We start from the raw sequence: 25832 nt of genomic DNA, 5'->3' as shown, positions 1-25832 counted from the left end.
GTTGTTAGCTCACCGCTCCACCTATAGCCTGGTTTTTAAGATGTTTTTTAGGGACAATGTCCCGGACTTCATTACTTCCACTATGAAGTCGTGTGTTATTCAGTTTGTTGGAAGTGCGTGTATGTGTTTTATTAACCTAGATTAAATGCGGATGCACTAAGATAAACTAAGATTCTGAATGAGAAGTTCAGACCCTGTTCAATTTGCAAAAGTTGAACCTGCTATCCGGCGCTATTGCAAACATCAGAGAGAGTTGCTGTTAAGAATGCGGCTTTTATTCAAAACACAGTGCGGTGTACATGGCAGTGGGTATGTACAGAAACACATACCCACTGCCATGTGCACCACACTGTGTTTTGAATAAAAGCCACATTCTTAATAGCGACTCTCTCTGATGTTTGGATCAGCGCCAGACAGCGGGTTCAACTTTTGTATACACATACCGGACGGAAGTGGCCGGGTCCTGCGAGAGCTGCGATCTACAGGGGGACGCTGCATGGCCAAGGGTGAGTTCCGCTTCTGTCACACATCCTAAATGATTGCCTGTTCAATTTGCACCCAACATTTATCAAAGTCTAAAGCTGGCCATAGACGCAAAGATCTGATCGTACGAATCGAGGATTCGTACGATTTTCGAACCGTATGTGGAGAGTCCCAATATTTTTCGTCCGGCAGAGATCTGTCGTTTGGTCGATTGGACAGGTTAAAAGATTTCTGTCGGCTGCCGATAATCTCTGCATGTATTGCCGATCGTACGATTTTCAGAGGGAGACTGCCACTAGCTTTGGTCGGACATAACTTTCGTACGATTGCTATCAGGGGCAGAACATCAGCTGATCTGTTCTTTTGTACTTTATTTGATCGGAATGGTTAGTGGCAGGTTGGGAGATGGGAAAATCAGATCGTACGATGATTCGTACGATCGGATATTTGCGTCTACGGCCAACTTTAAGTCATCCAAACCTTGAATTGTTCCTAGTTGAACGCTTGGTAATACCTTGTTATATTTGGAGCCTTAATGCTACCCATACGGCTAGGAGATTGTAATATTAATTGTGACACACAATTTAGATAAATATGAAACAGGAATATTGATAGGAATTGTTCTAAATATGTACAAAACCCTACACTAACATTTTTAAGGCATGTACCCTTCCCAGCCAAGATAAATATTATAGTTTCCAAGATTTTTGTATATCTGTATGAAGAATATTCATATTTACCCTAACCAAATCTCTGAGGGACGTTGTAAGTTCTATGCCCAGATACTTTATAGAATCAAATCTCCATTCATACGGATATTTTTGTTTCAATGAAATAAATTCACTTTGAGATGTGTAATACATAATGCCTGCGTTTTTGTTTCATTAAGTTTATATGACACTTCTGAATAAGCTTGTAATAGAGTATTTAAAATTTTCAGTGACTGTGAAGGGGAAGTCACATAGATAATAGTGTCATTCACAAATAATCCCACCTTTTGATTATACCCAGCTATATCCACCCCCTTTATTTTAGAATCTTGCCTTATGGTTTGAGCTAGGGGTTCGATCACTAACGAAAAAGTCAAAGGGGATAATAATGGACAGCCCTGACGAGTCCCATTATTAAAGGGGGTGGAGAGGGTACCATTGATGTTCACTTGAGCATAGAGTCCCTCATACAGTGCCATTATGGCCATTCTCAGTTCACTAGGAAAATTCATTTTTTGTAAAACTGCAGATAGGTATAGCCAATTAACTCGATAGAACGCCTTCTCCGCATCTAGAGATAGAAGGAATCCAAGTGTGTTGAAGGTAATAAAGTATATCTATAACTCTACGTGTACCATCTGGAGCCCCTCTTCCCATGGTAAATCCAACCTGATTTGGGTCTATTATTTTTGTCATGACAGGTTGTAAACGCAGTGCTATGATTTTTGCATATAATTTTAAATCCACATTTAATAAGCTAATTGGTCTGTAATTTTTAACAAGTCAGTCTGGTGACTGTTACCTGTAACCCTTCTGCATACAATTCGTCGGCTTCAATCCTTGTTAAGTACCTCCACCTGGGTACACTTCAAACTGGAACAATAAGATTTAGGCAAGGAAGAGCCTGAGAGGCAGAACAACTGCTCAAGTGAATTTATTTGTGTTTCACACTACATGTTTCAAGCCTCCTGGCCCTTTGTCAAGTGTCAAGTGTCACTTGACAAAGGGCCAGGAGGCTTGAAACATGTAGTGTGAAACACAAATAAATTCACTTGAGCAGTTGTTCTGCCTCTCAGGCTCTTCCTTGCCTAAATCTTATTGTTCCAATTTTTAACAAGTGTAGGATCTTTACCTGGTTTTAATATAGTTATTATTCGGGACAAAAGCATTTCTTTTAGAAAGCATCATAGAGAAAAGCCTGCATTAAAAGTCTTAGTTAACTGTGGGATGAACAGTGAGGAATAAATCTTGTAATATAAATGGGTTAGCCCATCTGGGCCAGGAGCTTTGTTACTAGAGGACAATGCTATAACCTTAGTAACTTCATCATTGGTAATTTTATTCCTCAATTTTAATCCCAGAGTTGGAGAAAGTTTGGAAAGCTGTACTTTATCTAGGAAGGCGTTAATTTGTTGTACATTTGGTGGTGTTATTCTAGGGCTATCAGACAGATTATAAAGGGTTTTATAAAATTCCACAAAGTGATTCCCTATTATCCTAGGGTCATGAATCTCTTTATTCTTATGGATATGTCTTTGTGCTTGTCTCATTCGGATTTGATTAGCTAATAAAGTAGAAGCCCTGTTGCCCATTCTTTAGTGGTTAGCTTTAATATAATTTACTTTATTTTGCATTTGTAACATTTATATTCTGGAGTTTAATCTTAACTTCCTTAATTTGAGCCCCCAATGATTCTAAAGGGTTTTGTTTATGTTTATATTCCATGGAGTACAGTTGTCGAAGGAGATTTTAATATGTCTGTACTTTTTTTTTTCCCCCTGGATCCTATTTTTATGAGGATCCCCCTTATGTATGCCTTACGGGCATTCAATAAACTAAAGGAGTTAGACTATCCATTATCGTTTATCGAAAAATATTCTTGTATTGCATTATGTACCTTTTCCTTATTGAGAGGTTTTGTAATTAAAACAAGGTTAAGTCTCCGTTGGGGTCTAGAGGTGCTATGTACTTGATCTTTTATAGATCTGACCACGTAATTGACCCTATATGTACACTTTCAACAAAGTCCAGGAGATCTGTTTGTGTTAATACTAGATCTAGATCATTTTTGCTACTCTGGCTTTTTTGTCTGTGCTAGAGCAGAATATAGAATAGAGTAGTATTTATTCCTAAATAGCCAGAACACTACTTCCTGCTTTTCAGCTCTCTTGGTTTACACTGACTGGTTACCCTGGTTACCAGGCAGTAACCAATCAGAGACTTGAGGGGGCCACATGGGTCATATCTGTTGCTTTTGAATCTGAGCTGCATGCTGAGGATCAATTGCAAACTCACTGAACAGATATGTCCCATGTGGCTCCCCTTCAAGTCGCTTACTGAGCTGAAAAGCAGGAAGTAGTGTTCTGGCTATTATGTTACACATCCAGTCACTCCAGCCTTTGTACATTACATTTTTGGCTAACTATATTATAAATATTTTTATTTTGAACAGCCTATTTACCCAGTTTGTTTTGTCACACTGAACTGTTCCTTTAAGACCCTTAGCATTAATCATAGTAAATGAAATGGCATTTTTTTACCATAATATTTTATGCTTAAGTCTTCACCAAGTGGATCCCATAAGGATACATTAAGGGGCAGATTTATCAAGGGTTGAAGTGAATTTTCTCTATTTTCCCTATGGGGACCTTCTACAGCATTTTTCTAAGTTTTTTGAAGTCGAAGTAAAATCGTTCGATCGAACAATTTTAATTCGATCGCAGGATGCCCAAATTCGATGAAAAAAGTTTTAATTTGATATTCGAAGTATTTAATTTCGATGGTCGAATTTCGAAGTATTTTTAACTTCGAAATTCGACCCTTGATAAATCTGCCCCTAAGTATTATATACAGACATAACATCTTTATATATTAAAAGAGCCCCCCCCCAGTAATTTAACCTTTTGTTCTCCTTTAACCGAAAAGGATTTGGGGATATTTGTGGACAACTGACTTTGCATCTTTCGGTATCGGAATTTGGTATCAGTCAGTGTCTTCTAAAACAAAGTCCTCTGCATCAAAGAGGGTATATTGACTTGAGGGATGAGTATGCGGTTATGTTTTGGGTCCCAGTCCTTAAAGGAGAACTAAAGCTTAACTACAGAAGTACCACAGAAATATTGTACATTATGTTTTGGGCTTCTATACCAGCCTAACATTTGGTACTCTCAGTGATTTTTAACTTTAGTTCTTCTTTATTAGAACAACAGTTTGGTGAATAAGGTCACTTTTAAAGACAATTCACATTTTTATTGTACTGATGTTTCACTTACATATCATCACCACCAATGTATATCAGATAAACATAAACATTTTATTCCTGAAGATGGCTGACAATGATTATAGTATATTTTAATGAACAAACAATTCTGATAGAAGAGAATGCATAACATGTTTCCAGTATAGAATGTTTTAATACTGATTTTAAAACTCTGTTACCGTGTTTTGCATCAAGGTGTTTAATACAATAATGGTACTTATGATCCAGCAATGAGTAATAAGCAATTAAGTCTTTCAAATAAGTCTTTCTTGCTACCTACATTAATAGCAATGAAAGCACTGTATGACATTTCTACAAGCACGGCAGGAAATTTCACAAAAAGTGAAAATAGGTCACACCCAACACACAAGTTAAAAGAATTCCCAGTAACACAACTTTATGAAAAGTAAAAAGTCTGTGACTTCAATGGTGGGATAAGATAGGAGGTAAAATATATTGCTTTCAATGCATTCAATAACAACTAAAATGTAGATCTAGTTTGGTCATTAATATATGATGACTGCAGATAAAACAATCAGAAATAAAATTCAACAATAATTTTAAAACTTTAAAATCACACATTAGTACTAGTAAACCTATTTCACATTATATTTGTTATCCACAGAAAAATATTTTTTTGGAGGACGTCTGTTTGCAAGATGAAAAGCCAGCCTGCAAAAATAAATAAATACATTAGACCCCATTTCCAAATACCCTATATATGTTATACCCTAATATATGTAAGGCAGTGGAATATTTCTTTGTACTTGTAACTGTACTATTTTAATACCCACAAATACATAATAGGACCATAATATTCTGTCTCCTGCCTTTTTATCAATAAATTGTTACAGCGGGAACAAGGCAAACCCTTGAAATTAGAAAAATGGAGGCTTTATCCTTTGGTGTTAAAATGTTATTATTGCAGTGAGAGCAATAGAATCCTATCCCCATAGCAGCTGTACTGGCAAGCAAATTATAAAATACTGAGTTATTGATATTATTTTAATTATTTTTACACAATGTTGATCCTGGTACCAGTTTTGGGTTTAGGAAGAAATTTACTTTCCTACAGAACATGTATGGCATGTGGCAAAATCCCATCAGCAGATGACTATAGCTCTTTAATTCGTAACTATGAAACAAAAGTACCTAGTATGGGTATTCTTCTAAATTATTTTTCAAGTTAAGTATATCACATTTATAATGCACCATATTAAATGGTAAACATTTATTCAAACTGGCTGTACTTAAAAAAAAAAAAATTACATTTTCTGAAGCTGTTTTTATCAGTGGTAGGATAATTAACATCCAACTAAATATGAGGGGCGAGGTTTATAATAAAAAAAACATTATACCTGATCTAAATATGAACTGGATCATCTGGAAAGATGCCTATTTTAGTCAATGCACAGGATAGGGTTTTCCGAACAACTACATAATCTGGTTTTTCCTCATAGTCCAGGTTCATCACATATTCAAAATATCTTCTCAGTCCCTCTGCAAAGGGGAATAAAAAAAAAAAATTAAGCAGGGTAACAAAAGATAGATTTTAAGAATAAGGTACATAATTAGTATTAATATTGTCTTCCATACGAATAAAAAAATCTGAACAATTCTAAAATAGTGTAAATTTAAAATACTGAGGGGTAGCAGTAAGGGTCAAGGAATGTTGTTTTTTCCCCTAGTCAGTTTCCCCACTCTTCCCTTCGACACCAACTGCTTTTGCCATAGCAACTTTAATTTCCTGGGATGTTCTTGTACCTGCAAAACACCTATCTGATCGGACAACGGGTATTTGCCACCCACATTTTTCATAAAACCTTATATGCGCATGCACGGATATACCTACAAGGAAGAGCGTATTCGGTATTTTACATCTCCATACTGATCATTACAGTATACTATAACATTGTCATGTGAACTCATAGTTATGTAAATTCCCCCCACTTTTCCAAGCTATTAAACCTTAATTTGAAAAAAGTTGGCTTGTTTATCCTTCTACCCACATGCTCGGTTGGCGACTATAACTGGATGCAGAGCTGAATTGTATATTATATATCCACTGTCCTAATTATACAACAATCACAGAAAAGACAGAATTATTTTTGTTTTGCTGTTTTGCTGTTTTGCATGTTCAAAAACTCCTTTGCTACTGCTTTCATCAGGAAAAAATGTTTATCTGTATATACAGATTCCCCATATAAAAGACCCATGATACAGAGCGAATTATCTCAAAGCATGTTAAAGTTTAATCCTCACATTCCGAAGCAAAAGAAAATCCAAATACTGAAAATTTAACTCAGTAGCAAAGTAATTGCCGAATTCCAATCCAAATCCAATAATCATCAAAAGCTCCAATTTTCAAATCAAAATCTAATTTCCAGTCTGATTCAAAATCTAATTTAGAATCAGGGACAAAATATAATTTAAAATCAGAATAAAAACATAAATCAAAAATATTTTTTTTTAATCAAAAAATCAAATTAGAATCAAAATCCTACTTAAAATCAAAATCCAACTCATAATCAGAAGAAAAAGTCCAATTCAAAATCAAACTCAGAATCAAGCAATATTTACTAATCAAAATAATCCAATTTCCAACTCAAAATCCAAATAGTTAAAAATAAAACTATAATTCTAAAATCCAACGCAAAACATAAATTAAAATATGCTAAATTAAAATCCTAACTCAAAATCCATTTCAGACATAACAGAATAAAAAAAATCAGAATTACAAAATATCTATAATTAAATAGAAATTCCAATTTCAAATAAAAATGACAATCCAATTACAACTTGAAACCCCAATTAAAACATTAAAATCCAATTTCAAATGAAAATCTAATTATAATTCCAAATAAAAAATATAAAGTTGTGATTCTAAAGTAAAACAAAAATGTAATTGGGTTAAATTTTAATGATGATCTAAAAGTGGAATTGGAATGTTTAATGATTTGAAATTGTATTCAAATTAGACCATTTTGCTTTTCAATATTGATTTGTATTACATTTTAAATGTATTAGATTTTGAGCATTGCTTTTAAAGGGGTGATTAGTAATTGCTAGCCATTTTGAATCTTTTGTTAGATTAATTCTAGTTGTCTTTAAACACATATAAGTGATTATGTGTTCAAAATACATTTGTTGTGGAAATAATCACTTCAATAAACCGGAAACTCAGCAACTTTCAATTGAGTTCATTTCAAGCAGCAACCAATGCTCTAAATTACAAAGATATTTGTGTGTACCTAACATACTGCAGATGAACACCATTACAGTGGACCTGTCACCCCAAAATAAAAAGATGTATAATAAAAGTGCTTTTCTAATTAAACCTGAAATCCAAATTCTTTTTTTTATTAAAGCATTCACAGCTGTTGTAAACGCAATAAAAAATCTCAGCTGTCAATCAAATATTGCAGACCCCTCCTCTATGCCTTAGGCATAGCAGGCAATTACTTTGACTTTCCATTCAGCACTTACTATATATCACCCACATTCCCCCCTCTGTCTTTACCATTTCATTGTGTAACCAGTGCATGGGGACGTACATCGGGTCACCTATTCTGGTTCACAAACAAGATTTTGAGATGAAAAAAGGCTTGAATTAAAAACAGTGTCCACAAAATGGCGCTTCCCTGCTTGCTATAATTATGAGTTCCCAGACCGAATGAAACAAGATTAAAATAATTTATATAGTGTAAATAAAGTTTATTTTGCTAAAATAGTATTTGGAATATTTTTTTGTGTGACAGGTCCCCTTTAAGAACCTTTTAAAATAAGATTGTTAATATACATTGTTAAAGCCTAATCTATTTGTGTATAGCATAATAAGGCACCTACCTGGCACTTTACCTTGCCTGAAAGACTGTTCAAGAAATTCTGCTAGGTTTGTTTTGAATCTGTGAAAACATGTAGTTGTGAGCCATGCATTACAAAATACTCATTACATTTTTCAAAAGAATGTCGTGGATGAATGACAATGTATCAATTTAAATATACATTTCTGCTTCATAAAAAACTTATGGGGTAAATTTACAAAGGTTAGGTAAACTTAAAAAATAAAATACAGCTCTTATAACAGGGTAATAATTGCATATTTATAAACTACTGCAAAGATTAGCACAGGCAAGTAAAATCAAAAGAAATAGAGTATGCATTATTTTTGGTGTGTCATTTCTAAGGAAGATTTCTAGAACAGAAGTTATGGCACATGCAGAGGATTTATCCCTAGCATATGCAGCGGATTTATTCCTCTAATACAGAAACCCATGCTTTAGCAAAGTGATAATCTGAGAATTTGCACTTCACTTTTATCATTTATTCTTGCAACCTTTCTCTATGCAAAGTCTTATTGAAGGGGAAAATCCTTTATATGTCACTAAGGGGCACATTAACTAAGCTCGAGTGAAGGATTCGAAGTAAAAAAAACTTCGAATTTCAAAGTTTTTTTTTGGGTACTTCGACCATCGAATAGGCTACTTCGACCTTTGACTATGAATTGAACGACTCGTACTAAAAATCGTTCGACTATTCGACCATTCGATAGTTTAAGTACTGTCTCTTTTAAAAAAAAAACTTCGACTACCTACTTCGGCACTTTAAACCTACCGAGCTACAATGTTAGCCAATGGGGACCTTCCCCATAAGCTTTCTAACCTTTTTTTGATTGAAGGAAAATGATTCGATTGATAGATTAAAATCCTTTGAATCGTTTGCAGTAAATCCTTCCGACTTCGATGGTTGAATAATGAGGGTTAATTAACCCTCGATATTCAACCCTTAGTAAATGGGCCTCTAAATATGTCACTTAATTATAGAAATAAATTGTGGGGAGAACAACAAGATAGTAGCACTGAGGTGCAATGAATGACATTTATATTCATTCATTATTAATATCATATTCATTGAAGATAATTAAATTTGCCTGCTTGCTGTGTTTTTTCTTGGTGTATATTAAACTTTTATAAATATGGAACATACAGTTAGGTCCATAAATATTTGGACAGACAACTTTTTTTTCTAATTTTGGTTCTGTACATTACCACAATGAAATATATCTTAGTTTGGATGACATACAAGGTACTAACGTCTTATTACAAGGAAAAAGGAAATAATTTTTAAAAATCAGAATTATTTGATTACAATGGAGTCTATGGGGCAAATTCACTATGCGCCAAAAATGCGCTAGTGACGGCTTTGCCACACTTTGCCAGGCGTAGTTTCGCCAGGGCTGCGCAAATTCATGAAGATCTGAAGTTGCGCATAGGTTACCGAACTGTTGCAAAGTTGCGCTAGCGATAATACGATAAGCAGTCCGAAGTTACGCTAGTGATGCCTAATTATCATACGGCATGCAGTTAAAGTACAATGGACGTGTATGCTGTAGCAACTACATTACACTACACAAGGCCAGGGAAACTTAATAAAATTGAATAGAGCTCTTATGTTGCCCTACACATGTGCCCACTGTATAGTTTAGGTGCCAAATGTAAGGGAGAAGGAGGGTACCCCAAAAAAAATTTTACGATCTTTTTCAGCCTATCACCCAGTAAAAATTTTGGGACTTAGAAAAATTTTCAACTTTTTTTTGACAAACTCCTATCTACTCTAGTCTGGCGCAAGAGGTAACATTCAGTAAAATACGCAAGTTAGTGAATTAGCGTAGTTACGTCCCTTCGCCAGAGCACAACTTCGTCTGGCGTAAGGGTGCAAAGTGGCGCTAGAGTAGGTCTACTTCGCTAGCGAATTTACGCCAGCACCCGTTAGTAAATCGGCTAAGTGCCAACGTTACGTCACGAATTTTCGCCCTTTAGTAAATTTGCCCCTATGGGAGATGGCCTTCCATAATTCAGAACTTTTTGTTTAATGGGTTTCTGGATAATGGATTGCATACCTGTGCTAGCCTTACTCACCAATTGTAACTGGTGTGTTACTTTTTTTATATACCAGATTGGTAAGATCCTGATAGGTGAGCTCCCTGGACTCACCACCAGCATAAACAAATTCATAAAAATAAAAAAAGGAGTCAGTATTTGTAATTTGCAAGTGGTTCTATAGATTCAAGGTGCATCAGGACACAAACACACGTGGATGAAATGTTCTGGGACATGTTCAGCCCTTCCTCAAGTAACGGATTCCTCAGGTGATGAATGTCTTGTGTCCTCATGCACCTTGAATACATATCGCGGGCACCCCACAAGCAAGTTAAAGGTACTGACTCCTTTTTCTTTTTTATGGATTTTTTTTTATATTCCTATGCAAAATATCCCCTTTATTTTCTGAGTTAGCTCTCTTATTTGCATTGACAGCCCCCATGAATGAAATGGCTGAAAATTATATGATTTACTAAACTAATCAGAGTACTAAATCAAACCTCTTTTTCTGCTCCATTATTGTGTTGGCATTTGTCAGCTCACTCCAAGGTAGAGATCCACATAGCCATTTCAGCATGCAATATCCTAGTGACTCCAAATCACTGCGACGTGAAGGAGCTTATACAATATAAAAAGACATTTAAATTTATTATGCAAAATATTTATAATACACATCAACATAATACATTTGGAATGTCTACTCATTTCTTATATATTTTGAAGCAAACATGCCTGCTGAGAAACTGGCAAATTGCTAATATTTTGCCACTATTCAAAAATGGATCCCGTTCCTAGCCTCAAAACTATAGGCTGGTTAGTCTGACAACAGTGGTAAGAAAGCTTTTTGAAGGTGTATTAAGGGAGAAAATACTTGACTTCACTGCAAATCACAGTACTATGAGTTTCTGCAAGCATGGTTTTATGCACAAAAGATCTTATTAGATTAATTTAATTGCCTTTTATGAGCAGGTGAGCAGGAACCTCAACTCTGGGATGGCAGTAGATGTAAACATCCTAGACTTTGCTAAAGCATTTGATACAGTACCACACAGAAACTTAGGGATAAAATTAGGGAATATTGTCCTGGAACATAGTATTTGTTCTGACTGAAGGATAGATTAGAAAGAGTGGTGGTAAATGGAACATTTTCTAATTGAACCAGTGTTGTTAGTGGGGTACGTTAACTGAGAAGGATCTGTGCATTTTTGTAGATAAGGTGATAAGGATCTCAAAACTTAAAAGTTATCAACTTTGTGCCCATGGTCAATTTGAAAATGAAAAGAAAGATGTACACGCTCTTTTTAAAGGAACTGTTCAGTGTAAAAATAAAAACTGGGTAATTAGATGCTAGGCAAAATAAAACATTTTTTTCATTATCCGAATCCTGCTGAAAAGGGCCGAATCCTGGCTGGATCCTGAACCGTATCCTACTAGATACTATTCCCCTAATCAGCTGCAGTATCATCGAGTAGCAGCCATCCTTACAAAAGAGCCTGTATTTATCTCAGTCTTCTAAAATAACAAAGCACTAATCTCTACAGAAATATCTAAGACAGATTTTAATTTCAATAAACTCTGATCCCCTAACATAGTATGTAATTTGTAATATAGCTAAGTAACCACTCTTCTGAACTCAGTCTTGATGATTTCCCTCTATATTTAACTGTGTAATTGGTGCCTGTGTTACTATGACTGCTGGCCTTTCACCAACCCTTCCTAAAAAGTTGTGCATCCTCTCCACTACAAGTTGAACCCTAGCACCAGGAATAAAAAATACCGCTTGGCATTTGCGGGCCTGGCATCATATTAACATATCCACCTTTCAAATGAAATTAACTACAATTAAAACCTGTATTTTCATCCAAATCATCACTAAGCACAAGGGTGTTCTTGGAGTCAGCTTGCTCCGCACACGCCAGCTCAGAGCTGTCCTCTCCAACAATGGGTATAATCATGAGGTGCAACATTTAATAAGCAGAAACATTTTTATGGCCAAGGGACTTAATGTACTTAGTTGAAATCTAGTTGCCTTTTTAAGTAGGACAAAATATCTTGCATAAAACCCCCAAATCATATTTCCTGCCAGGGTATCACAAGGACTAAACACAAATATTAAACATTCTCATATTAAACTCCTTCCCAGCTGCCCTCTCTAAGAGCCATATTCACCAGGATTAAACACTGGCAGTCCTAAAAATGTTACTGCTAGCCGATTGCCACTTTGCACTTTTTTAGTGACGTGTATGTCCTGTGATTATAGGCCCCTAAACACTGGTGTATTGAATTAGAAGCTGACCCCCCCCACACACACACATTTAAGACACCAAGACCCTGCCACAAATCTTCAATGGCAGCTGCCTCCACCAATACTGTACAGGGCAGTAGTCCTAGCAACGATATACATGCAAAGTTGTTAATGTTGTCTTTCAGTTGTGTCAGTAAAGAAAATGCCCCACTATTAGTACTAGTCTATCTGGTCCTTAAAATAGCCCTGACATTTGCAAAGATATCATACCTGCTCCTTTGTGGATGTCCACACTGATAAACTCAGCTGTGCCCTCATGGAGGCTTCTGCTGCCCTCTCGGTATGTAACATGTTCTCCACCAGGACAATAACGGAAGGCAAAATAGTAGCCAGCCAAATAAACCTAGTAAATAGAGAAGTGCCATAAACTATGGAGACAAATAGTGACTTCACCATCATTTTTAACAATCTTAGAAACAGGAAGTATTCTTAGAAAAATTAAATATTAATTTAGGCTAATGGTACACGGTGTGTATTTTAGGCACTTTCCCCACCACCTTTTTTTTTTTTTTAAGACCACATTCAAACATCAACTGACAAGAATCAGTGTAAGTGCTTTCATGGCAAGAGTGCTTTTAGAGGAATGCTAGCCTATTTAAGAAAAAACTGCAACAAAGTATTCCTGGGTGTTTGTTTTGTGGAGAAAGGACTCATGCCAAAGGGAAATACATTGTTTTATTATTTTCAATGAGGCAGAAAATCTGTAATGTTTTAGTAAACTAGGAAAATAAATAAAGTTGTTAAGAAATATTTCCATATAATATCACTTTTTCTTGCCAGGTTTTTGGTCGACTTTTCACATTTTTTTCTTTAAAGGGGACCGGTCACCCCCAAAAAATATTCAAAAAACTATTTTATCACATTAGTCAAGCAAAATTAACTTTTAATTATACTATATAAATTATTTGAATCATGTTTCCTTTAGTCTGGGAATTCATAATTATAGCAAGCAGGCAGGAGCCATTTTGTGGGCACTGTTATTAAGGCAAACTTTGCATCATCTCAGAATCTTGTTTGTGCCCCAGAATGGTGGACCCCGATGGCCATCCCCATGCCCTGACTACACAATTAAATGGTGAAGAGAATGGGAAAATGTGTGGAGAGCAGTGACATCTTGGAAGTGCATAATGGAAAGTAAAAGTAATTGTCTGCCCCGCCTCTATGACTAAGGCACAGTGGAGGGGCATACAATATTTGTGTCTGGGTGACAGGCCCACTTTAATACATTCTGACTATTTGAGGTTTAAGTAAATACTTGCACGCCTGCAATTCTCTCAAGTGGATAAAAGAATCCAACTTAAGTTTTGATAAATCAGCCCCCTAGTGTAAGGCTAATGTTACACACAACCAATCTTGCCCTGTGGATAAACAGAGCCTGAGAATGAGCTCTTACGACAAGAATAATTTTCCTCGCCTGTACCTGGATCCATTGCATTGGCCAGGGTGCAGGTACACATGGCAGATTTGAGAACCAAAATAAAAACTTGCTTTTTTCATAATGAAAAAGAATGCAAATCTAAGCAACTTTCTGTCATACATTAATTATACATTTTCAATTGCTAATATAATGACTATGTAAAGCAGTATATGTCTGGCTATTTATATTCTGTATACTACTACTACTAGTTCTGACATCATTGGTTGTTGTACATCGGAATGTTGGTTTCCTACCTCAGAAGTCTCATTCTGGTTTACAAATATGTTTTCAGCTGTGATATCTCCATGTACATATTCATTTTCATGAATATATTCCAGTGCATTAATCTGTAGTAAAATTTAGAGTTAGAGAGAGAGAGAGAGAGAGAGAGAGAGAGAGAGAGAGAGAGAGAGAGAGAGAGAGAATTTTATAACCAAATAGCAAATCCTGAAAACCAATGCAAAAGCTGCAAAGGCTTCTCTGAGTGCAATTTAAAGTAGGGATGCACCGAATCCAGGATTCGGCCTTCTGCCTGGCCGAACCGAATCAAAATCCTAATTTGCATATGCAAATTAGAATTCGGCCGAATCTTTCGTAAGGATTCGGGGGTTCGGCCGAATCCAAAATAGTGGATTCGGTGTATCCCTACTTTAAAGTGACTTTTATGAAAAACACAGTATTCTGTCTTTGAATATACTGTATTCTAAATGTGGCTGCCAAGCGCATTTCTCAAACATGAGATCTCCTGTAAGATATGGCACGGAAGTGATGGTTATCTGACAAAATAAGTTCCTAAATAAAATTAGGGCCATACATCTTACAGAAACAAATAATCCTTTTTATAAAAAAAAAAGTGGTTATATAATATAATAAACGTTTACATCACAAATAAAATTTGCCAACTTTGTACCCTACCCTCAGAAAGAAATGAGAAAAAAAACACTTACAATTCTACATGCAATGTGAAAAACAGCTTTTTCTGGCAATTTACCATCTTCTTCATCAATGATAGACTGCAGGTTTTGTCCGAGAGCGGAGAATACCAAAAATCTGTGGGAACAAATAGCCATATTATGCACACAAATTACGATTTAAATATTAGCTATATTTACGGTGTATGTGTGAGTGAAAGAGAGAGATTCCAACAACAGACGCATTCCAGGACTACCAAATGCGGTGAAAAGTAAAGAAGAATTTATTGTCAACTGTTCTGCCCCGTTTTGGACCTTTTTTTTGGACATTGTCTTGTATCTATGCATGAATTTTAAGAAAGCACCAAGGCACGTGCCGATTATTTTTATTTATATATATTTATACTGTATACATATCTATAAGTGTATGTACGGACCCAAAGGGGACCTAGATGTCACGTCAGTTGTACATACACCTTTAATACACAGATGAAAAGCAAAGTGTTGCTGGTGTTTCTTCTATTACGTTGTACCTGGGCATTGAATATATGCATGCATGTCAAATAAAACATTATGCACAGGGGGCATAACCTAAAAAAAAATAGCAGGTCATCTGGAACCCTATAGTGCGATCCCTGTTCCCCTTTCCCTCTATAGTTATGCCACTTAATATGAAACAGCAAAGTAGTAATATGACGATCTTGTAGTATTTTAGAACAACACAAACCTTGTTCTCACTAAAGGCAATGGCACAATTTTGGACATGTTGGACTGTTTTTAAAGTAGCTCCTGAAATTTCTTAAACAGAACCTAAAACTATGACATTGTTTGTATAGTTATAACATGGACATCTTCCACAGAAGCATACAAAGTAGTAAAACTCACTTCTGTGATTTATGAATAGGGCTCATATTCCTTAAAGCAATCTCTTAACAAATACACATAATGCTTTTGCAACAGATGTGGGGTTTAAAAGTCTATAATTACCAAGCTGAGATAATATTTTTGAAGCTTAAAAGATCATGGTCTGGTTACATATGAAATAAGGTGTCTTAGGACTCACGGGTGTATTCCAGCCATTTCCAAGAAAATGTAATTCTGTCAAGTCTTCTGTACTACATTCTCAACATCTGTCAGTAAATACTTTTCACGTCTTCTAGACCAACGTTCTCAACCCATATCTTTTTTTACCTACAGTAATTTTCTGTTTTTAGTCTCATACAGTTATCCCCCATTTTCTATTTCTGACCACATGTAGCAAGTTTTGTACTGAAATTTTATTCTTTTTTTCTATACGTATTAATAGTTCTTCTGTTCTTCCTTTATATTATTATATTTGATTTTGTTCTTTTTTTTGTACGTATTAATAGTTATTTTCTTCCTTTATATTATTATATTTGATTTTAGAGATAAATGTGTCTTTATATTCTTTATACTTATCTATCTAAATAGGATTAGATTAGAGATAAAATAGTTTATTCTCTAAATATATCTAAAGACACAAAAAACAATTGCTTTCATCAGGTTTATGGGGAAAAAAAAAAATCACAATATCATTGGACTACAAGTGTTACATATCTAACACGTTTAGCAGTATTAAACCTGTCATATCTAAATTCTGTTTATAAAACATTAAAGGGGGAATGTAATAAAATTTGCAAAGAGAAAAACAATTCACACCAATAAGAATAAAAATTCATATCTCGCAATGTAATATTCTTCCTTAAACTGTCATTGTGATTTAATTGCGCAAGTTCTTGAAGGTGTCGTAATCTTTTGGAGCAAACATAACTTTTTCAGTAAAAAGTTTTATTACATTCACTGCGCATTGTTTTTTTTAAACTCTAATAAAATAGATTTTATTCTAAATTTGAATGGGTGTCATTAATTAAAAGAATCGAATATCTAAAACTCGCACAAATTTTACCAACCCGAAAACTCTCTGAAGAAAACTCAGGAAGGCTACTATCATCTTCAAATTGGTCACTGAACCTCTCCCATTGACTTAAACATTAATTTGGCAGGTTTTAAGTGGTGAATAGTCAAATTCAGTCTATTTTGACAGTTTAGACCATACAATTTTTTTGTAATTTTCAATTCGACCCTGAATAAATCTGCCTCCTAGTGTAACAACAATATAATAAATAACATGTTATACAGATCCATTACTAATCAATGCAGATCAATACAGATTTAGTTTAAGATTTATACCAGAGCATTAGCTTTAGGGAGTGCCAAATGTGGGGCAGATTTTTTTGAAATTAGAATATTTTCATTTATATTATTTTGCATTAAAAGATACATGATACATCTTCCATTCACTATGATGAACTCACTGTTTAAAAACTCTAAAATCAAAATAGTTTGGAAATTGATAGTACTGTGGGAAAAAAATCAACTTACTAGTTAGTAAATACAAATTACAGTTAGGCCCATAAATCTATGGACAGAGACAACTTTTTTCTAATTTTGGTTCTGTACATTACCACAATAAATGAAACAACTCAGATGCAGTTGAACTGCAGACTTTCAGCTTTAACTCAGTAGATTGCATAAAAATGTGAGGAACTAAAGCCTTTTCTTTAACACAATCACTTCATTTCAGGGGCTATAAAAGTGATTGGACCATTGACTCAAACGCTATTTCATGGGCAGGTGTTGGCAATTCCTTTGTTATGTCATTATCAATTAAGCAGATAAAAGTTCAGCAGTTGATTTGATGGGGGGGGGGGTGCTTGTATGTGGATGATTTTGCTGTGAACAGACAACATGCAGTGAAAGGAGCTCTCCATGCAGGTGAAACAAGCCATCCTTAAGCTGCAAAAACAAAAAAAAAAATCTGAGAAATTGTTACATTAGGGGGCAGATGTATTAAGGGTCGAATATCGAGGGTTAATTAACCCTCGATATTCGTCTGGCGAATTAAAATCCTTCGACTTCGAATATCGAAGTTGAAGGATTTTGCGCAATTCGTTCGATCGAAGGAATAATCGAACGATTCGAAGGATTTTAATCCATCGATCGAAGGATTATCCTTCGATCAGAAAAAACTTGGAAAGCCTATGGGGACCTTCCCCATAGGCTAACATGGACTTCGGTAGCTTTTAGGTGGTGAACTAGGGGGTCGAAGTTTTTTCTTAAAGAGACAGTACTTCAACTATTGAATGGTCGAATAGTCGAACGATTTTTAGTTCGAATCCTTCGATTCGAAGTCGTAGTCGAAGGTCGAAGTAGCCCATTCGATGGTCGAAGTAGCCAAAAAAACACTTCGAAATTCAAAGTTTTTTTCCCTCTATTCCTTCACTCGAACTTAGTGAATGGGCCCCTAGGAGTGGCAACATCTACAGTTTGGAACATCCTGAGAAGGAAAGAAAGCACTGGTGAACTCAGCAACGCAAAAATACCAGGACGTCCACGGAAGAAAACAGTGGTGGATGATTGCAGAATCATTTCCATGGTGAAGAGAAACCCCTTCACAGCAGCCAAACAAGTGAAAAACACTCTCCAGGAGGTAGGCATATTGATATCCAAGTCTACCAGAGAAGACTGCATTAAAGTAAATACAGTAAATGCACTGCAAGGTGCAAGCCACTCATAAGCCTCAAGAATGATGAGGCTTATGAGTAGGGATGTAGCGAACTGTTCGCCGGCGAACTGTTCGCCTGTTCGCGTCCGCCGCAAGTTCGCGAACGTCGCGCGACGTTCGCCAATAGGCGTTCGCGTCAAAATCGTTCGACCATTCGATCGCTAAAATCGAACGATTTTCGTTCGATTCGAACGAAAATCGTTCGATCGAACGATTAAAATCCTTCGATCGTTCGAATCGAACGATTTTCGGATGTTCGAAGTTCGCGAACAGTTCGCATTTTTTGCCGGTGTTCGCGAACGGCGTTCGCGAACACATACTCGGCGGTTCGTAACATCCCTACTTATGAGTGGTAAGAAAATGACGAAAAAAGTATGGCAAGAAAAAATTATGGAGAAAGCATGGAACAGCTCATGATCCAAAGCATACCACATCTCTATAAAACATGGCGGAGGCAGTGTGATGGCTTGGACATGCATGGCTGCCAGTGGCACTGGGACACTAGTGTTTATAGATGATGTGACAAAGGACAGAAGCAGCCGAATTAATTCGGAGATGTTCAGAGACATACTACTAAATGCAGTCAAATTGATTGGGAGGTGTTTCGTAATGATCCAAAACATACAGCCAAAGCAACCCAGAAGTTTATTAAAGCAAAGAAGTGGAATAATTTTGAATGGCCAAGTCAGTCACCTGATCTGAACCCAATTGAGCATGCATTTCACTTGAAGACTAAACTTCGGACAGAAAGACCCACAAACAACCAGTAACTGCCGCTGCAGTAAAGGCTAGCATAGCATTAAAAAGGAGGAAACCCAGAATCTGGTGATGTCCATGAGTTCAAGACTTCAGGCTGTCATTGCCAGAAAAGGGTTTTCAACCAAGTATTAGAAATTAACATTTTATTTTCAGTTTTTTAATTTGTCTAATTTTGAGCCCCTGAAATGAAGAGATTTAAAAAAAAAAGGCTTTAGTTCCTCACATTTTTATGCAATCATCTTGTTCAACTCACTGCGGAAAGTCTGCAGTTCAACTGCATCTGAGTTGTTTCATTTAAAAATCATTGTGGTAATGTACAGAACCAAAATTAGAAAATGTTGTCTCTGTCCAAATATTTAGGGCCTAACTGCATGTGTGTGCATATTTGAAATAGGTGCCCCATATGGCTTAAACACAAAGTGGGATATCCCTCATTTCGTTTAATTAATGTGTAACAGAGACAATCAGGTAAAGACTGTAATGTTATCTTTTATTATTTATGTATTTTTGACCCCATAACAATATCCTGTGTTATATTTGTTGTTTATACAGTCTTATTATTTGTGCATTCTCTTGTTTGGCCAGGAGGGGTTGCTCTGACTCATGCTATTTTTTTAATGTTTTTATTAGCACCAATAATATACATATAAAACAGAATGAAACATGCCATACAGTCATGAATAGGGTTACATATATAAATTGCAGTAGGTTTGAACACAAACTCATGCTATTAAATATGCTGTCACCTAAATGCACCCAAAATGAGCCAAGCATTTTGATTGGGGTTGTTTGGAACAATGCTTTTAACTGTTCCAGTGGGAATTACCACATGGGATATCTAACATGCATCCTAAAGTGAGTGAGGCTGTTTACCAATAACCTCTTATAGATTCCACACCTTTCTTAGAAGTTTTTTAAATCAAAATTAACGATGTGTAAAAAGAGTACCACATTTTTTTGTGATTAAAACTAATAATAAATTATAATGTACATTTATTACATTGGATTTTCCAATGTATATTGCAACTATTTTAATTCTTCAGATGTGTGGCAGTGCCATGGGGAGACTATTCACTCACCATTTTGCATATTTCTTTGTGGTAAATTGAAAAAAACAAAAACGATTATATTCCTTATAATAGCTTCACATTTATCCCTATAGTGATGCTGAATGATTATATTAGTGTGTGAAACTAGTCAGAAAATTATTAAAAACATATGTAATTATATACTAACGATACCATCTAGAATTCTAATTGAATTTATATACTAGCTAGATTTATTAGGGGTTGAATTGAAAATTCGATTTCTCAAATTTTTTTTTATGGTCAAAACAATCAAATTCGACTAGGGAGCTATCCAAATTCGATTTGAGAATTTTAAAAAATTCTAATTAGATTTTCGAGATTTATTGCCACCTAAAACCTGCCAAATTACTGTTTAAGTCAACGGTAGAGGTCCAGGGATCAATTTGGATCATGTTTGGAGCCTTCCTGACATTCGAGTTTTTTTCGGAGAAAAAACTCTAATCGAGTTTGATCTAATTTGAATTCGATTTGAGTTTTCAGGTCGTTTAACTTTGTCAGAGTTTTAATAATTGATTTTATTCATATACATCGACTAGTCGAATTTATGAGAGTTTAAAAAAAATTTGACCCTTGATAAATGTGCTTCTAAGGGTAATAAAATCCTGTCCTGTACATTTTTAAGAAACATACTATAATTACATTTTAGCCAACACTAATCATGATAAAACTTGTCTTGGGAAAAAACCATAAGGAACAATTAAGGTAATAAGAAAAACATTGTAGTTTATTACAGTGGGATTTAGGAAGACCTAGATAATATTTTACCTAAAAGATTTCAGGATAAAAGTTATAATAAGATCTCAGATAAGGGTTATAAAAAAATATTTATAGAATCAGCTAACAATATCAAGAAAAATTGTTCAGAAAATAAGTATAAGGACAAAAAGGAATAAGTTCAGTTGCCAATAGAAACCAATCAGCAATTAGTTGAAAAATTTAGGCAAATACCTGATTTGTTGCTCATAGCAACTGTACATATCCGATAACCTCATTGGATGAAGGGGAGTTATTAGATATGAAACCCAAAAAAGAATGCTAACGGATGTATAGAATTAAATCATTCATCTGCTAGGTTTGGTTACAGATTAGAATTTAGGGGCATTTTAGAAGAATTTCTTGGGATATACATAGTATATATTTTATTAAATTGTCGAAGTATTGCTGTTCCTTTTACGGTCATTTTTCTTACGGTTCCATTATATCATGGATAATTTTGTGGGAGGTTTACTGTATCACTGTAACAATGACGGAAATATTTCTTTCTTTAGAATCACAGATCACTCACTATACATGCATATATTTTTCTCATTTTCGCTCCAAACTTTTTGCATACATAAGGACAGAGATATATCCAAATTTGTTTGGAGTGGAGAATATAAATGGAATACTTACCAGTTCATTCACACAGTCATCTATTTATTGCTCAATCCCATACCTTGCATATCTCACATTCTTTCTCAGGTTGTAAGCTATAATAAGCAGTCTGTATTTGTATGTAATATGCATAGAGGTATGGGATCCGTTATCAGGAAACCCATTATCCAGAAAACTCCAAATTACGAGATGATGTAGAGAATCATATTCTGAGACAATTTGCTATTTGTTTTCATTTCTTATTATTGAAGATTTTTGAGTTATTTAGCTTTTAATTCAGCCGCTCTTCAATTGGCATCTTAACCAATCTGGTAACTAGGGTCAAATTAACCTAACAACCATGCATTGATTTGAATAAGAGACTGGAATATGAATAGGAGAGGGCCTGAATAGAACTCTAGTTTCCAAATAATCCAATTTTTTTTTTTTAATTATTAACTTTTTCTCTGTAATAATAAAACAGAATCATGTAATTGATACAAACAAATATATAATTAATCCTTATTGGAAGCAAAATCAGCCTAGTGGGTTTATTTAAAGGGGGTGCTTCACCTTTAAGGTAACTTTGATTATATTATAGAATGGCCAATTCTAAGCAACTTTTCAATTGGTTTTCATTATTTATTTTTTATAGTTTTATAGTTGCTTTTTTTCCCCGACTCTTTGCAGCTTTCAAATGGGCGTTGCTGACTACCTTCTAAAAGGGTTCTGTAAGGCTACAAATTTATTGTTATTGTTACTTTTTATTACTGATCCTTCTATTCAGGCCCTCTCTTATTCATATTCCAGTCTCTTATTCAAATCAATGCATGGTTGCTAGGGTAATTTGGACCCTAGTTACCACATTGCTTAAGATGCAAATTGAGGAGCTGCTGAATAAAAAACTAAATAACTCAAAAACCTTCAATAATAAAAATGAAAAAATGTCTCAGAATGTCATTCTCTACATCATACTAAAAGTTATCTCAAAGGTGAACAACCCCTTTAATGTTGACAATTTTCTAATAGACTTAAGATATGAAGATCCAAATTATGGAAAGATCCATTATCTGAAAAATTCCAGGTCCTGAGAATTCCTGGATAACATGTCCCATACTTGTATTTTAATGTATTCACCCTTTTTTATTGGTCAGTGCTTCAGAATATGTATGCACTTTATTAATAATTATTTATACTGTAATTAAATACCTGTGGCTTTTATGTACTCCAAAGCCAACACAGTCTGGTATTCCAAGTAACGAGCAAGAATGAGACTTCTTCCACTTATCAACTTGAAAAAAATGAAAACATTTAGCAAACATTTAGTAAAAGGGAAGGTAGCAGTTCATTGTTAATAGGGTGCTTTTCTCTTGAGTGAATTTAAATGAATTTATAACATGTCTTAAAGGGTTTGTTCACCTTCCAAACACTTTTTTCAGTTCAATTGTTTTCATATTGTTAACTAGAAAAAAAAGAGTTTTTTCAATTACTTTCCATTTTTTATTTTCTACTGTTCTTCCAAAATCTAAATTTAAAGTTTAATGTCCCTGGTGTTTCAATCTCGCAACTCAGTAATTCAGGTGCAGACTGTTACAATTTTAAAACATTTACTGTATTAGCAACTATTGTATTAATCCTAACAGCTGCCTTTAATAAAACCCAGGGATTCTGCTCAGCAGGGACAAACATAAGAAATATCAACTAAATGTATCAATTTAGAGAGTTTATAAACAGTTTACAGGGTCGGCGACCCCCATCCCAGAGCTGCTTTAGAAGGTGATATTATAATATTAGATCAATATTAGAAAAACTGTCACACATAGAAAATAGAAAGTAACTTGAAAAAGTCTATTTCTGGTGAACTATCTGAAACCAACCGAACTGAAAAAAGTGTTGGAAGGTGAACAACCCCTTTAATAAAAAGAAAATTGCTTCTCATGTTTAATTTTAAAAAGGACTTATACATCTATAATTATTATAGGGAAATAGTGATCCATCCCTGACACTTTCCTTTTTGGTTTGTTACCCCTTCCCTTAGGCTATTTCTCACATTTTTGTTAGCTAATATCTTTTAGTGGTCTCATTATTTGAATATTGAGTATGTACAATATTACTCAATGTTTTAATACTTTGCACCTGTTTTTTCTTCTTACCAGCCCTATGACTACACCGGTATCCGTATCTGAAGCCAGTGCATGGGCACTTACTGCTAGAGTTAGGGCAGGAAACGCCATGGTGCATGCAGCTACAGGTTAGGGACAGGTTTTACAAAGTCTGTCAAATGCATATGTTCAGTGTCCCAGAAATTGGATGAATGTATAGGATATAGTGAGCTATCAAAGTTTATGTGTGGGTTTAGAATGTGTGTAATATTAGCATCAATACTAACCAACAGTTTTTTTTGCTGCACGTTGGAAAAAGTTCTGTTCAGTGAAAATTCTCCCATCTTTTGCATCCTACAGCATAGGAAAAAAAATACTTAAAAAGTAATTCAACATGAGTATACAGAGAAGGCTTTTTTATGAAAGGCCAACACACATGGTAATACTATGGTATTGGACATGGTATTGGTGCAGGATTGCAGAGAACTTTTGCAATTTACATTAATTATTTATTTTTTCAGTTTCAGAGCTAAGTTTTTATTGATTGCCAATATAATAAAATTTGTAACAATAGTTCCTGGAACTGTACAATCAAGATATATATCTTTAGAAGGAAAACAGAAATGTTCTGATGTTGCTCTGCTCAGGAAAAAGATGTGAAGGGCATCCAAGGCTTCTGATCACTTTCTTGAGGACAACATCATCAGAACACTTCTCTGTTTTCCTTCTGTAGGTGTACCTCTTTGACTGTACTGATACAGGAACTAAGAAAATTCATTCTGTTAGCAGTTAAAGTGCTTTGAAAAGCACCCTGAGAAATTGTACAATCATTTTGTTTAAGGTTTACTTATCCTTTAATTCCAGTGCTCTCCCTCCCATTGGTGATCAGAACATGTGCAGTACACTAAATAAAATTGCCCCCAGTCCATTACTGAACACTGCTTAATCTGGAATTTCTCTTTTAAGCATTATATAGGCATCCAAGGGCCTAAACAGCGTTGCCCAAGGTCTTTCAGCTGTTCCTTTAAAAAGAATTGTAAAATAAATGATTCCAAATGATTCATAAATTGGGGTATCTAGAAGCACAGCCCTTACATGGAACCATATGCATGATACTCTATATAGGGGCTGCTAATTTGGCATCCACTTCGTTTTGGGCAACTGCAGGGTGTTGTTGTTGCCACAAAGAGCTGACGATCAACACTCAAAGAACCAACACTTTAGAATCTACAACGTTACCACGTTGTAAACTTTTTGCCAGCTCCTCCATGCAATAAGAACTAACTTTATTTGATGTAGCTTTATATCACATGACTGGCTGCAAGTGCAAATGTTTTTCTTTTAAATAAGGGTAAATACATGATGCCAAGCCAGTGTCACAAACAAAACTGGCAAAGCTTCTGCAGAGTAGCTACAGGCAATTTTCTACTTGGCATTGAAAGTTGGTCAGTGATTTTACCCATACAATTACAGCAGCGAAAATTTTCTAGAGAATTTTTGCACAGAAAAAATTATGTGGGAAATTAGCATGGAGGAGGTGATGTAGATAATGAGATGCAAAAGCAGATGCTCTATGTTTATAATGGTAGAATGCCAGCCTGCACCTGCAGAAATTTTTCTTGGCAAGAAATTCATTCTTGTGCTCTTAGTAAATTGGAAAATATTCACAGAAGAAATTTCACCTGGTAAAAAGACGTGAATTTTTGTCAATGCTAGGTTAATGTGTCAAAACTTGTATTTCTCTTTTAGTAAATTGTTTTGTATTTATTTTGTATTGTATCTATTAAGTTTTGGATAATGCCAAATTGTTTTCTCTGGAAAAGGAAATATTATATAAATGTAAAAGAAGTCCACATAAAACACTGTTCATACTCAGAATCTATATATAATGTGTAATATGTTTAACTGACTCACCAGTTTAGCGATATAATGCTGCTCTTCTGCAGTGCTAGGTGTTTTATATGCTAAGAAAAGCAAAGA

General features: G+C 35.0%; 1 protein-coding gene across 4 annotated transcripts in view; it reads right to left on the bottom strand.

The window, feature by feature from the left end:
- Positions 1-4427: 4427 nt before the first annotated feature.
- The window catches only part of vrk3.L (VRK serine/threonine kinase 3 L homeolog), a 47030-nt gene continuing 25625 nt past the window's right edge, over positions 4428-25832 (bottom strand). For 3 of the 4 annotated variants that reach the window (XM_018256731.2, XM_018256729.2, XM_018256730.2), the window contains 10 exons: positions 25767-25816; positions 24140-24206; positions 22960-23041; positions 15001-15103; positions 14308-14400; positions 12847-12979; positions 10832-10949; positions 8299-8357; positions 5811-5952; positions 4428-5124 (listed from right to left, as the gene is read on the bottom strand). In XM_018256731.2, coding sequence (XP_018112220.1) covers positions 5816-5952; positions 8299-8357; positions 10832-10949; positions 12847-12979; positions 14308-14400; positions 15001-15103; positions 22960-23041; positions 24140-24206; positions 25767-25816 — 842 coding nt within the window. In that variant the 3' untranslated portion in view covers positions 4428-5124; positions 5811-5815. The remainder of the gene's footprint in view (positions 5125-5810; positions 5953-8298; positions 8358-10831; positions 10950-12846; positions 12980-14307; positions 14401-15000; positions 15104-22959; positions 23042-24139; positions 24207-25766; positions 25817-25832) is intronic. The other variant, NM_001092778.1, reaches the window with a different exon arrangement.

This window comes from Xenopus laevis, chromosome 4L (assembly GCF_017654675.1).
Source record: "Xenopus laevis strain J_2021 chromosome 4L, Xenopus_laevis_v10.1, whole genome shotgun sequence".
In the NCBI taxonomy this organism is placed as follows: Eukaryota; Metazoa; Chordata; class Amphibia; order Anura; family Pipidae; genus Xenopus; species Xenopus laevis.
Note: the sequence above shows the minus strand (reverse complement) of the source record. Positions and strands in the feature narration are given on the sequence as shown.